Source organism: Zeugodacus cucurbitae, chromosome 3 (assembly GCF_028554725.1).
Source record: "Zeugodacus cucurbitae isolate PBARC_wt_2022May chromosome 3, idZeuCucr1.2, whole genome shotgun sequence".
In the NCBI taxonomy this organism is placed as follows: Eukaryota; Metazoa; Arthropoda; class Insecta; order Diptera; family Tephritidae; genus Zeugodacus; species Zeugodacus cucurbitae.
This window is the reverse complement of record NC_071668.1, coordinates 68,856,175-68,872,101: the sequence shown is the minus strand read 5'-3', so window position 1 is coordinate 68,872,101 and position 15,927 is coordinate 68,856,175. Positions and strand designations below refer to the sequence as shown.

The 15,927-nt window shown below is 28.8% G+C and overlaps 1 protein-coding gene across 6 annotated transcripts in view; it reads right to left on the bottom strand.

Annotated features, from left to right (window-relative positions):
- LOC105214724 (uncharacterized) overlaps nt 1-15,927 on the bottom strand; it is a 192,946-nt gene that overhangs the window by 27,458 nt on the left and 149,561 nt on the right. For 4 of the 6 annotated variants that reach the window (XM_054226818.1, XM_054226820.1, XM_011188301.3 and 1 more), the window contains one exon: nt 4,078-4,982. The exons of 1 other annotated variant lie outside the window; for it this stretch is intronic. In XM_054226818.1, the coding sequence (XP_054082793.1) occupies nt 4,078-4,757 (680 nt within the window). In that variant the 5' untranslated portion in view covers nt 4,758-4,982. Of the gene's footprint in view, nt 1-4,077; nt 4,983-8,624; nt 9,303-15,927 lie in introns of those variants that run through there. One more of the 6 variants, XM_054226819.1, reaches the window with a different exon arrangement.

Genomic DNA, 15,927 nt, shown 5'->3' with positions numbered 1-15,927 from the left:
ATCAAAGCGTCGAAATCGCAAAACGCTGTATGTATGTGTATGTGTGTGTGTGAAAAGCAAATCACAAATCTACACTTACAATATAATAAATCAGCAGGCTATTCTTTAGCGGGCACATAACGTCAGACGTTGAGTCGCTTCAAAACTGGTACGTGAGATTTTTGCGTGTTTTTCTTTATTTATTTTTTCGTTTTTTGCCTTTGTTAGCTCTGCTATTATTCATAGTGTGAGCTAACTAGGTTCAAATGTTGCTATTTGGGCTACACGTGTAACTACGTCACACGCGCGCGCGCCCACACGCTTACACACTGATACACATATGTACGTATGGTATGTATGCATGAAAGCAGTCAATTGCGGATATTCATAAATATACAAAAACATTATAATAGACAAATACAAAGAATATACATAAATATGTATGTATGTTTGTAAGTTCGTTTGACAACTTGTGCTCAATTATTAATGCATGTGGTACAGAGCGTGGGAGTCCAAATAGCGACGAATTTTTGTGATGCGGAAATTTATTTATTTTTGCGCTCTTTCGCTAATGTTTAGCATAACAAATAATAATTTCGTTTATAAATTGTATATTGCCAAAATGCCAAACAAAACCTTATGAATTTGTGTCAAGTTGTGGCGAATGGCGAGGTCATTGCGGTAAACAATATGCCAAATTTTGGCAAAAACAAAAGCGTGGTACAGAAATACATGCGCATATCAGGCAATTATTCCTTGAAGGCAGGAAATGCAAATACAAAGCTTTTGGCATATTGTTAAATTTTTTAGGAGTATAAAACGTCCATATGAATAATATTTTCGTTTTTAGGGGAAAAGAGTGGGTGATTCAAGTCAGATGTATACTTAGAGCACGCACGTATACAAACTTTCATTTTTCACATATTTTTATTTATTTTATTTTATTTTATTTTATTTTATTTTATTTTATTTTATTTTATTTTATTTTATTTTATTTTATTTAATTTAATTTAATTTAATTTAATTTAATTTAATTTAATTTAATTTAATTTAATTTAATTTAATTTAATTTAATTTAATTTAATTTAATTTAATTTAATTTATTTATTTTATTTTATTTTATTTTATTTTATTTTATTTTATTTTATTTTATTTTATTTCAATTTAATTTAATTTAATTTTATTTTATTTTATTTAATTTAATTTAATTTAATTTAATTTAATTTAATTTAATTTAATTTAATTTAATTTAATTTAATTCAATTTAATTTAATTTAATTTAATTTATTTATTTTATTTTATTTTATAAAAATATTTATTATTTATATAAAACCAGTAAGTTCGCCTAAATGTAGGCAATATTTTTTATTTTTTTTTTTGTAATGGCTGTGGGTGAATATATAACATCCAGAATTATATTATCAGCCTATTGTTTACTAACAAATTACGCTATTTTTACAACTGCAACGTGACAATCAAGCAGATCAGCCAATTATAAATACTCGGAACAAACAACAAAAAAAAATGCTTCCAAAGTTCAAGCTTCGCAGCAACAAAACAACAGCGCTGCATCATGTTGTAAAGCGCAAAAATTGCTACCATTAAAGGAAATGCCTGCAACTATTTGCGCCAAAGCGTTAGAACAAGCGCAATAACAACAACAACAAAACGAGCACACAGAGCGGAAGATATGAAACAGCAAACAAGCCTAAACGAGCGTAACATGTGTGTATGTATGTCTGTATTCCGATGGATGGATGGTGTCGATGCGATTGTCAGCCAACAAATGCGGCTAGAATATTGATGGAAACGCGTCATCGTCAATATAATTTCATAAATATCTGTAAATATATACAAACGTACAAAAATGCGACGCCACATGGCTCTGGCGGAAAATAAATTTTACAACAAAAACAACAACAACACTACATAAATGACTCCTCACAGCACACATCTCATGTGGCATCAATCAATTTTGTATGCGCAACGCGTATGCGACAGCTAGTTTTAGTCAGTTTGTATATATGTGTGTGTGGTATGTAAGCGACGCGTCAGCAAGCCGCAAGCATTGCAAATGAGCGATGTGCGAGCGCGTTAAAACGCGTGCGCTTGCGATTTAAAGATCAAGTTCAATGAAACGCAGACGCAGCCGCAAGCGGCAATAACAACAAAAAACAATTAAAAATAGCAACAAAAATATAAGCAACAATTTCAATAAAACAAATGAAATAAATAACAACAATAACAAGTAATTGCGGTATGCATATGCATAACAAAGCATGAGACAGCAAGAAATCACTAAAAGCAAAAAATAGTAAAAAAAAAATAGTAAAAAAATGGGGAAAAAAATAAAATGAAAATAAAATACAAATTCATTTAAAAGGAAAGTAATTCAGCGGCCAAAGCACAAAAATCGACTAGTGAGCGAAATTTTTGTTAAAAATAGCAACAACAATGTGTATAAACAATAATTTAAAATAACGATGACAAAATTCGTCGGCAGCACATTATGGCTGTGCGCAGCGCCGCTACTGTTTGTTGTTATTGTAGTTGCAGCAGAGACAATGCAAACGAAATACGATTTAATACAAATAGATTATATACATACATATGTACATATGTATATGTAAATATAATAAATAAGTGAAATGCGCAAAAAAATTTTAATTTTTGTAAATTTTTTGCTCTTCTTTGCTGACAAAATTGTCGCGAAATCGTTAGAGAATGAGCAAAAACGCAAAAAAAAATTATAAAAAAATGAAAGAAATAAACAAATAAAAAATAAATCAATAGCGAAGGAGAAAATAATAAAAGAAATATTAAAATATAAAAAATAAATAAATAAACAAAGAAAAAAAATAAAAAATAAATTAAAAAATAAAAAATAAAAAAAATAAAAAATTAAAAAAAAATACTAAAAAATAATAAAATAAAAAAAAAAATTGAATTAAAGTGTGAGAATATGTAGCGCAAGGCAGTCGAAGGGTTACAGTGCCCTTGAAGCGTGTGAAGTGAGATATTGAGTATTGACTTTATTTTGAAGGGCACTGCTATTGACGGGCCCCTTTCTAAGCACGAAATTTTTATACGTGTTCAAAGAAAATTTACAATTATATCAATACTGATGAGGTAAGCCTAAGAACTAAGTGAAATTCCAGAAATAAAACAAAAATGAAATTGTCTATAATTTATATTCACTGTTCAAAGGAGAGTCTAAAATGTGTTACCAGTTAGTCCTGGATCTATCTTAATACCTCTTCAGTTGTAATCTTTCGATCCTTTGTTTTCTTTTTGAGAAAAAGTTATGAGAACCTCTAAAACCAAAGCTTTCGAACATTCGCAACGCTCGAAATAAAAGAAATTACCTCAAAAACCCAAATTACGTGTTTACGAGACAAGGGTTTTCAAGCTTTTTATACTCAAAATCTTAGATCCCTTGTGAATATTCAGAAAACAATGCTTAAGGGATCCCAAGTGTTCTAATACGCATTCTCGACCTTATTGAGACTTAAATAAAATCACTATAAGTATTAAGACACCCTATATCGAATCAAAGAGATCAAATTTGGTCAGATAAGACACTTAGACTCTTCTGCTATTCGGACCTAACAAATAGTTATCTGAAACCACATTTATTAACATTCAAAAAAATTTGTTTTTTTATTTATGGGAGAATTCTCGATAGTTTTACGTATATTCAAAAAATTTCCATTGTATAAATAATAAAGCATACATACAGGATGAAAATTGTAACAAAAAATTATGAAAGCAGTTCAGTTTTCAACTTTGAATGCCCAAAATTCGATAACAAATTGTAATCTCAGTGAAAAATAGTTATCATAAAGAATTGGTTATGCAAATATAAACACAGTGAAAACAATGATTTCGAATTAACAGCCTAAAGGTAGGCAACATTTTTTAAACTCTTCAAAAAACGCTAAAAAATTAAAAACAAAGTATACATTTATGTTATAAAACGCATGAATATTTTTTACAAAATAAATTCTAGAATTTCAAAAAAAAATTATAAATTCAAAAATAAAAAATGTGTTTCACTAAAATAAAAAATTAAATAAAACATAACTTTCTCAAACATACCGTATGAAAATCTGCGTTTGATCCGATGGCGTCTCGCGCAAATGATGCACATTCAATGTTTGTGGCCGCATATGGCCCGCCGTCATGAGCGCCGATGTGCTGCTGCTGCGATAAGTGGTTGTAACTGTCATGGTACGGTTCTTATTATTCACATTATTCGCATCATTGCTATTGGCATAGACAGCCGGGCAGGCGCAACGCAGTTGCACGGTCTCATCGTCGTCATCCACTTGCTGATGCGCCGCCAACTGCGGCGCGTTCGGCTGCTCAGCGTCAATGTCAGCTTGCGCCGCCGCTGCAGCGGCAATGTCAATGTTTTTCGCACACTTCTGCACCATCAATGTCAGCCGATTTTCACCGTTTGTTTTCACTTTGCCGGGCGATTTCTTGCCGCCAGCGCTGCCAGCTGTGCCACCACCACCAACACATTGTGGCAAATGTAATGCCTTCAAAGCGCTGTTGAAGAGTTGCTCAACATTGCTGCTCAAATTGTTGTAACTTTTATGGTTTTGATTGTTGTTGTTGGGCGCACTTGTGGCAGCAACAACAACACAGTCATTGCTACTTTTACCATTCAATAATTTCACTGTGGTTTTTGTTGGTGTTATTGGCTTATTGTTGGTCATGGCGGCGCTGCAGCTGCTGCTGTTGCACGCATTGGTGGCATGTAGTGAAGCCATTGTGCTTTTTTGTGTTTTTTTTTTGTCAAATGTAGCTTGAGACTGCTTGGCTGGCTTTCCAAACACTTGTCGCACTAGCACTAGTGGCAAGCGGTACAACTGGCAGGCACTTTTTCAGTATTTTTTTTTTTTTGTGATAGTTAGCGTATTTAAGGTTATGTTGCAGGCGCTGGCATTCGTTTAACTATGTTGCCGTTGACATTTTTTGTGCTTTTCTTTTGTGAGCTGCGCATTATTGAAATTATTTAAAATATTGTTTTTAGTGTTGTTGTTGGTGTAAAGAGTGTATGTGGAACGGAAGTGATGTTGTTTAGGTTTTTGATTTTTTTTTAAATTTTTTTTTTAATTTCAAAAAAATATTATTTTTAATATTTATATTTTTTTAATTTTATTTTTATTTTTTTTGTTGTTTTCATTGATATATTGCATATAATTTTTTAAAATATTATTGTTTATTTATTTATGTAGTTGTTTGTGTAAATGTTGAAAATGCACGACGTCAAAAGTAACATAGAAAGAAAAAAGAAAAGAAACAAAAGAAAAACAATTAAAATAAATAAAATTAAAATTTCGTATAAATACAAAAATTAACATACACATACATCTCTATAAACACATCTTAATATATATATAAATATTAAAAGCAAAAATTTTGGCAAAATTTCAAACAAATATACACCGAAGAAGCGCAGAAATAATTGTAAAAACACACAGTAGCGGATATAAATATTTATTATAAATTTCGACACTCATACACATACATACATATATGCATAGAGACACTTGTCTATTTCTAGCCCTCGCCAAGCATGACCGTAAACACGTCTAATATGTTGTGGTGCGAAAAATAAAAATAAAATGTAAATAAATGTCTAAAAAAAATATCAGAAAAATTGTATGCTTTTGTATGTGTCGCAAATTGTGGGCGGGGCCATCGACACTCGGCCAGCTGTGAATTCGCGACATTCCAAGCTGAAAACGCCTATAACCGGCAATCAGCCCCCAGCAGGAGTGACGCCAATGCCAACGAAAGCACAAAAACCTACATACACATTTGTTTATAAATACATACATATATAGATCTGTATGGATTTAGTTGATATATTTTTAATGCTGACATATGTACATGGAAGGTTGTGACAAATTAATATTTTTAATTAGTAAATAATGTTGTTTTAATAAAAAATACTAAATTTTTGAAACTCTTATTAATATTTTCGTTGATGTGCTTTTCATGTTGGAATTTTGTTGATTGTTTGCTACTATTGACAGACATATTTGTCTTGTCAGGAAGCACTAAGTTCGTAATTTTAAATGTATAAAATTTGTCCTAAAATCTTTTATTTTATTTCCACATTTTAATTTTTTTTATTTTTTTTAATTTTTTTATTTTTTTTATCTTTTTTATTTATTTTTTTTTAATTTTTTTATTTTTTTTTTATCTTTTTTATTTATTTTTTTTTAATTTTATATTTCTTTTAATTTTATATTTTTTTTTAATTATTAAATTTTATTTTTATTTTTTTAATTCTATAATTTTTTAATTATTTTTTTTTTTAATTTTTATTTTATTTTTTTATTATTTGTTTTTTAATTCTATAATTTTTTATTTTTATTTTTATTAATTTTAATTTAATTTATAAAAAATTCAATGAACATTTTTTAAGTTTTGTTTCATAAATTAAATGGTTTAATATGTTTTTTTATTAACTAATTAATTTGTTCTTGAAATTTGATTATTTTTTGTACCAAAACACTTTTAATTTATTATGCTCCCCATTCAATTAACCAACAAAATTAATTGCTATGATGGCATGTTTTTATAGGCACACAGGCGCTTGTATGTAAATATGTATATAGCAGTATCGAAATAGCCTAACAACCAATGAGTTACAATTATAAATATAAAAAAGAATATTAACAAGAATAAATATTAAAAAAAATTAAAACAATAAAAAATATTAAAAAATACTTTAAATTAACCAATTAAAATAAAAATGTAAAAAAAAAAATAATTAATTACAAAAAAAAGAAAAATACATAAAAAATTAATAGTAATAATTGTTGAAAAATAAAAAACTAAAGAAGAAAATAAAAATGAATAAAAATAAATTTAAAAATAATAATAACAAAATTATTAAAAAATCAAAAAATTATAATAATTATTATTAAAAAATTAAAAATATATAAAAAAATTTAAAAAAATAATAATATAAAAAATTATTAAAAAATATATATAAAGAAAAATTTGTCAAATAAATTAAAAATTAATAAAAAAAAACTAAAAATGTAAACAAAAAATAAAAAAATACACCTAAAAATGTACAAAAACTAAAAGTGGAGAAAAAACTAATAATACAATTCAGCATAAAGGAAAAAAAATAATTCAAAACGTTAATTAAAATAAAAGAACTTATATTTGCTAATACTAAAACTACTAAATATTGAAACAATAAAACCATTATATTAATGCGAAGAGTTTATACAAGATACAATCAAATATAGGTCAGAATTTAAAATAAAACTAAAATTTAAATATTCGAAATATAAAAAATATATTAAACAATTACAACAACAATTATAATTGTTTGATAATGACATATGTATATATATTTGAGCTAATATATTTTTCAATCGCACCAAAAACATATTTTTGTATCTGACATTTTTATGGCCACACACATTTTTTATGGGTTCTTTCACGCAGTTTATTATATTATATGCAATAAAAATGAAAAATTAAGTCAAAATGTGTATTTTAAGAAAATGTAAATAAAATCTTGTGATCCAGACTCTTTAAATATTTTTTCTTTTTAATTTATTTTATTAATGCAAAGTTTTTGTATACAAAATTTAAAACAAAACTGCATATCTCGTTATTTAGAATTTAAATAATTTATTTATTTTTATTATAAAACTGTCAAATGTATATTTTTCTAATTTTTATTCTGATTGAACGCAAGAGTTTTTTGGAATGCCTTTTTATAATATCGAAACTTAAAAAAAACGATGCATATTTTAAGAGAATATTTAATGTCAAATTAACAACGCTAAATAATTAATTATATTTTACTATTTCATTAATTTTTTTCTAATTTTTTTATATCATTTATATTTATTTAATTCAATTTAAATAAGTTTAAAAAAATCTAATAAAAATTTCTATCTATAAAATAATATAAAAAATATAAGAATATTAAAAACAATTTTAATTTAATTTTAAATTAATTTTTAAAAATTAAGGATGCTTTAGAATTGATCTTATTTAAATTTTTTAAATATTAGAACTTTATTATTATTATTTTTTAATTTTAAAATGGTAAAATATTTTCAAATATTTTTTTTATGATTTTCGAAAATATAAAATTAATTTTTTTGTTATAATTTTTTTTATTTAAATTTATTTTTTTTTATTATTTTATTTTTTTATTATTTTAGTATTATTATTTATTCCAAATACAATTGAACTTTCATAACGCGGTCTTCTGAAGAAGAACTCGAAGTTCTCCATAACTCGAACTCTTGAAGTGTTAATAGCGTTTAGAAATCAAATTTCATACAAATTACTTTATGGAAGGTCGAAGTCTCTCTTACTCAATTTTTTTTTGTGGATTATGTTGATTTGAGTTAGGGAAGTTCAACTGCATTTTTAAAGGCAAGTATGTGTGTATAACTTCACGTATTATAGCGCAAAGCTTGCATAAAAATATATCAGAAATTCTCACATTATTTATTAATTTTTTTTTTATATTTTCCTTCCCATTTTTATCGCAAGCAAAACTATATAAAGGAGCCACTTTGTTAAATAACACTATACCATTTTAATAAAAAATAATCATAATTTACAATAAAACACTAGTTTCTCACATTTTTTTATGTTTTTTCGCCGCTGCACACTGCAAGTGGCAATGTTGAAGTAGAAGAAGCAGAAGCAGCAGAAGACTTGACTGCACAACGAACAACCGTCAAACACTTTCAGCAACCACTCTTTTTCACAAACACATAAGTACATTTGTTGTTGCCACCGCCGCCACGAACTATTGCTGCAGCGGTATGCAGAGGTACGGCAAGCAGCAATAAATGAAGAAGGCAACACAAAAGAAAAAAAAACACAATAACAACAACTATAACAAATAACGCCAACTGGTTGGCTGTTAAATATAGAAATGATACAGCACAAGAAACGCGCGCGTCGTTGGCGTACACAGACGTCCGCCTCCTTCACCACCTACTCCGCGCTATAAATTACAAAAACAACAGCAAACAAATTTTGCTACTGCGCGCGCACCAAACAGACAGCAATGCGATAGCAATAATACAACAATAATAGCAACAACAACGAGCGAACGAATACAAGAGGAAACGCGTCGAGATGAAGACAATCTCTATATGTTTGTTTGTACGTTTGTAGTGGAAGACGTAGAAGAAGAAGCAGCAGTACCAGCAAGCAGTAGCACACAAAAGATTGGCGTCGGATTATCGACAACGATGCGCGTCTCGAATTTTATACGCGTGTAACCGGCGAAGTCTGATGAGCGAATGATTTGCGCTAGCGAGAGACGACAGCGTAAAAGTAGTCAGCCACGACCACGAGACCACCACCAACTACCGCCGCCAGCGCCAGCGCAGCTAGTCAGCCGGTGCGAATAAAATAAAATTTATATTATTGTTGTGGTGGTTGTTGTTGTTGCTTATTACTAAGAGCTTGTTGCGAATATTGGGCGGCAAGTGATTGACAACAAGAGCGGACCGGTTGGTTCGTTGGTTGGTTGTTAGTTGCTTGCTTAGCTGATGAAGCGTTGCTTTGGCTATTGTTGTTGTTCTTGTTGTACACTTTTCTGTCAAGTCAGCGACGTTTGACCGCAAACTTAGCGTTTATGCGAAAAGTCGTCAGCAGCACTTTTTTAACTGTCTTACTAAATGACAATAAACTGACGGGCCCAACAACAACAACCAACTAACCACAATATTATGATTACGCAGGCGACCATAATTAATCTCAAATACACTAATAACAACAAATGCTGTGTGTCATATGTATAATTTCTTAATAGTGTTATTGTTATTATTGTTGTTGCTGCTGCTGCTGCTGTTTGTGTCTTCTTTTGCGTTGATGTTGTAAGGCTTAGTTGTTGTTGTTTTTTTGCTTTTCCTGTTTACGGCTGACGTGCAAATACGCAAAAAACAAATCAAGCTGTAACCACAAAGGTGAGTAAGTGGCTAATTGGCAGCAGTGTTGTTGTTGCTGTTGTTGTTGTGTCATTTATGATGTTTTCGTGTAAAGTGTCATCTTCATCATCATCATCTGCCTCATATTTTGTTTATTTGTAGTTATGTATGTAAATAAAATTAGATTCGTACATTTGCGTTGTTAGGCGTATTGGAGCGAAAATATAATATTAAAACGCTTTCTCCACACGCTAACAAACGCTTGACTGGTTGACGTTATTTTGTCGATTTTTTTTTTGTTTTATTTTTTTATAATTTATTTAATTTTATTTTGTGTTGTTTGACTAGGCTATTTGTCATTTGTTTTGCTGATGCCACTTGGTTTTTGTTTCGTTTATCTTTTGTTATACAAAATTGTTATATATTTTTTATTAATAAATAAATATAAATGTTGATGAGCTTCTTTATAAGCTTCCCAGTAGGAATTTTTTTCAAAATCTTTTCCATGAACACCTCATATACAGCTTTAATCCTTCACTTCTTTAGAGCACAGATCCAACAAGTATCTAAACTTACACAATCACAAGTCGTCCTTTCTCACAATAAACTCATAAAAAGTTCCCATCAAAATGATTCTAGATAAGATCTATTAGTCAGAACCTGGAAGTTTTTTTGGAGACATTATCAAAGTAATTCTAAATAAGATCTATTAGTCAGAACCTGGAAGTTTTTTTTTGGAGACATTATCAAAGTGATTCTAAATAAGATCTATTAGTCAGAACCTGGAAAACTCTTTGGAAACATTAGATAACACGAGCTTTCCTAAGTTCAACAAGCTCTCTCTGTGTTTTGTTACCTCAATCCAGCCTTAACAATGACTTTGTCAAATAAGTCTGTAGAGGTAGATATCTCAAGATCTCGCGTAGTAATCTCATTAACTGGGTCTAACAGCACTCTCTAAATCAATTGTCCCAAATATAATTAGCACCGAAGATTTTTATATAGATAGAAAATCGTCTAACGCAAAATATAATAAACGTCTCCGTTGACTTTTCTATAGATATAACCGGAACAGACGTTGTTAAGAACTGTCGACTCTACAGCATTCTCTAATATTATTTTGCGAATGTTTTCTGATACTACAGCAACAACTTTTCTATCAATCAAATCGGCCTTCATTAAATATATTTAAATATAAGTGTCTTCTCACCGAAATAATTCAAATTTAGTATTATAATCCACTAAGCGAGACTATATTCGATATTTTCAAAAAAAAAATATCCATAGTCCCTCTATATTCAGTGTGTATGAGTTTTTTTCCCTAAAATGTAAAATAAATAAACTCTAACTCCGATAGAGATCGAACTTACTACGTACGAAGATATGATTTCTATAGTATTTAAACAGATATTTCTTTAGCTAAATGTTGCCTACTTTTAGGCGATGTCCAATGGTGTCTGAGTGAATGTGATCACAATCTGGTCTGGATTATTAAAGAGGATTATTAGATCATGACTTTCTATATGTTTTCTGAAATATTTAACTAAAGTAAACTGATGCTGAATAATTCGTAGGGATAGGAAAACCCCTGGCCGTCTCTTCATCGAATTAAAGAATTATTATTATTTATTAACAATAAAGCTTAACAAGCAAATTAAGGTTGACTGTAATTCACTCTCTCAGTACAAGAATTAAAATTACAAAGCGAATAAAAATATAATTATAATAAATAATATATTTTACAATGAAAGTGATTCTAAAAAGACAATGAGATCACTGATGACTGTAGGGTAGTATAAAAAAATAAAGTCAATGGGATTTTTTGTGATCTCATATGATTTATGAAATTTCTAAACAAGAATTTAGATTTTTTCTTTTGATTTTTAGATTTTTAATTTATATTTTATAAAATTTTGTATTTATTTATTTTTTATACTTATGAATTTTTATTTATTATATTTATCAATAATTTTTTTTTTTATTCATATTTTTATATTTCTTATTTTTTTTATAATTATTATTTTCTTACATTTATTTTTATTTTTATATGTATTATTTTTTCATTAATTATATATATTATTTATTTATTTATTTTTTTGTTTTAAGTTCAAAATATTTTTTTTTATTTTTTTACTACTTCAGTTTGAGTTTTAATAATTATCATAAATGACTGGTTTGATTTAGTCATGCTCCATTTTTTTTAAATTTTGTATTTATTACATTATTATACAGTTTTATTTTTATATATGTACATACAGTTTTCCGCTTACTTCTTTAATAAATTTATTGTAAAACAGCTGTGAATTATTACAATTCCAGATATATTAAAATTCATTCATGATTCATTACAGTATGCTACTCATTTTCTTTAATGAGAAAAAAGAATTGTAAAGGAAATATCTAAATTAGCTCATTCATTCAAAGTTTCAAGTAATAATTCTAGGAAGTATTATAACATAGAAATCCACTTAAATAAAAGGAATGAATTCATAAGTCAGTGAAATCTGATTGATCTAATTGAGAACTAAAAACAATAGATGATGACACATTGTAGTAACCAAGCTGAGATTTGATGAAACATTTTTCTAAGAACGGTGTGATAACCTTTGCAAGGGTTAAGATCTTGCATGAACTAAAGACAATCGAGAAAGGTCTAAGAATCGAAGAAAAAAGGTATTAAGAACACTAATCAATGAATTCGGTCCTCTCATGAATTAGACATAATTAGTGATTTTGGTAATAACGATCCCCAAATTCTACGAACTACAAACTGATAGTTCTAAACATCATCTATATAGTACTGAAGTATCAAGTGTCTGATAGTTGCCAAAAGCGGCTGACTTCCAACTGGGTATAGTTAATTATATACAGTTCTTTATATACAAACACACGCACATACATATATCCATGTGTCAGGTTGTGTGTGCGCCTTTGGCTAATTGCCTGTAATCAATCAACACTCAAAGGCACAGCGGGCGCTAAGCTCAACCGAAATTGTGTGAATGCTGTCAATTTGGTTGCTACAGAATATAATTTTCTTATTGTTGTTGTTGTTATAATTTAAAATTTAAAATCCATGTATTTAATGTCAACTAATAGCATATTTATCAGGCTTAGTGGGAGGGATCATGTACAATTAATACTAATATCCAATTAGGTAAACAAAAAGCAATTTGAAGACGTGTAAGAAAAAAGGCTACAACAAAAACAAGTGTACAACAAGCATTGGGTCAAGTTTAATTTCAAGGTTCAAACATTTTAAAACGGTAGTTTTTTAGGATGACGAAATATGGTTTTTAGGTTAGCAGTGGATTAAGTTAAAGCTTTTGTTCGAAGATTTTGAGGTTATGTAGTGTCAGAAATGTCAAATTAAAAGTCAAAACAGCGCTTTAATCATGTAAATGAAATAGTTCAAGATTCTTAACTAATATGTTAATTCGCATTTGTTGTTTATCTAACAAATCACACTCCATATTTTATAAATGAAACCCAAACTACTTAAGTAAATAGCTCGAGTTGAAAATACAAATATACACAAATAATTTAATAAATTAAAATACCGATGATACAATTCGCTCATTTTGCATATTTAACACATAATTTAGCATATTAATGGGAAAATCAATGAATATATTAATAAAAAATAAAGACACCTGTACAAATGGCTCATGTAGTAAACTCGTAAATGAAACTACACACAAAACGGTTAGCTATTAGAAAACGATAAATGAACCAGTTAATTTTTAACAAAAATAAAAAAAATATATACAACAAAAAAAATCAATAAGTGGAGCGTTTGTGACTAAAAGCAAATGCAAACAAAAATATTTTGCCAAAAGATTTCAGCGACAAACTCGTGTGGGCCATTATACTTATTATTATTTGCTAACAATATTAATACTAATGCTTGCTAAAATATTGCGGATCGAGTGAAGTGAAAAAGAAAAGGAAAATATAAAAACAACAGCGCATAGTAAACAGATGTATGTATGTACATGAATAGATCATTGTTGAAGAGAGGGCTTGTGCAAGTAGAATTGGAGGATATAGGGAGAGGTGAATAAAAAAATATTTTTTGAGAAAAATGTGAAATAAATGCATTTAAATATCTAAAAAAAATTTTTTTTGAAAAAATTTGAAAGAAATGTATTTAAATATATAAAAAAAATATTATAAGAAATTAAAAATTTGAAATGTTTGATCTGTATTTAAATATATAAAAAAAATATTATAAGAAATTAAAAATGTGAAATGTTTGATCTGAAATATTAATTATTTATCAGAAATTTCTAAACTCGGAAAAATACAAATATACGCAATTGCATAGCTTTTAAAGCTATTCCGTCATGAAACACATGTTTTCATATAAGAAAATATATAGTCTAACTAAGTGTTGCCTACTTTTAAGCGCGAAGGCAAAAATCGTTGGCAAGCCCATGACACAGCAACTTCAAATGTGATGTTAACTATGTTCTCAAGAACTTTGTTTCGATAGTCTCGGCCAGGATGTACAGTGTGTATTATTAATTCAAAGTATTCAGTATGAAAGTACTCAGTAATATACTTAAGTATTCTATACAAAGCACTCACTCAAAGAAAGTCTATAATCGATTCAATATCACTCTATCTCAATATTCAAAATGTGCGATGCGGTGCTCATTACCGTTTCAAAATACTCAGAATCGCTCGAAAATAGTAAAATTGATTACTCAATTATCAGTTCAGAGTACACAGCATGGATTGACAGTACTCTGCTTCGATCCAAATAAACCAGAATCGTTTTAAAATGGTTAGATTAATAGTACAAATTATCGGTTCAGAGTACACAATATTGATTGAAGGTACTCATATTGAATTCAAAATACTTAGCGTTTTTTTTAAGTACTCAGGATTGATTCAAAGTACTCAATATGGATTGAAGTTTTATACTAAAGTCCGCTATACAAAACAATCACCCAACAAATTTCTGTTATCGATTAAATATCACTCTATTTCAAGATTTAAAATATGCGCTTTTGATTGAAAATACTCATTATGGCTTCAAAGTACTCATAATTGATTCCAAATACTCAGTATTAGTTTAAATATTCATTAACGACTCAAAATACTCAGTGTCGACGCAAAGTATTCAGATTAATTGTACAAATTATCGTTTCACAGTACTCAATATCGATTGAAGGTACTCAATATAAATTGAAGCTACTCATTATCGATTCAAAGTACTTATAATCGATGCAAAATACTCAACATAGTTTCCAAGTACTCAGTACTGAATCAAAATACTCAGCATGGAATTAATCAGCATAAATATTTTAATATGAGTAATTTTTAAAGCAAAAAATCTATTTTTTATTAAATACCAAATCACCAAAAATATGCGCATTTTTTGAAAAAAAATACAAAAATAAATGTAATCAAAATTTATTTCACGCGTGTATTTTTTTCTCATTTCACGCGCCACGCTTAACGCGTCGCGCTACATACATAACTATTCGCGCAAAGTCACATTTTTATAACCAATTTAATGTATTTAAAATATTTATATTTATACAGTGGTTATTCGCAAGCGCGCATTTACAAACATACAAACATTTGTGCCATATCTGTAGGTAGAGTGCGGACTATAAGTCATTTTTCAATTCGTTTTCAAATTCAATTCTTTATTGCGCCTAGTTACCGCTAATGTGTCAACTATTAACCCCCAACACGTAATCCGATTGTAATCCAATTGTGTGAATGGGCGACGGTTAAAGTGTGCGCGCGCTGCCAGCGATCGACGGCGCGAGCGATGAGGTAATACCAATTCACACATACAACGCTCGGCGCTGCAAAATAAATTAAATTAAATAAAAACCACATGTAGACACACACACATACACACAGAGGTGCATTTATAGCGTGTGAGCGGCGACGGCTAGAGGAATTTTTTGCACAACAGGCCCCTGTTCATAAACAGCAATATATATTTATGTATGTATGTGTGAGTGCGCGCGCATATTGA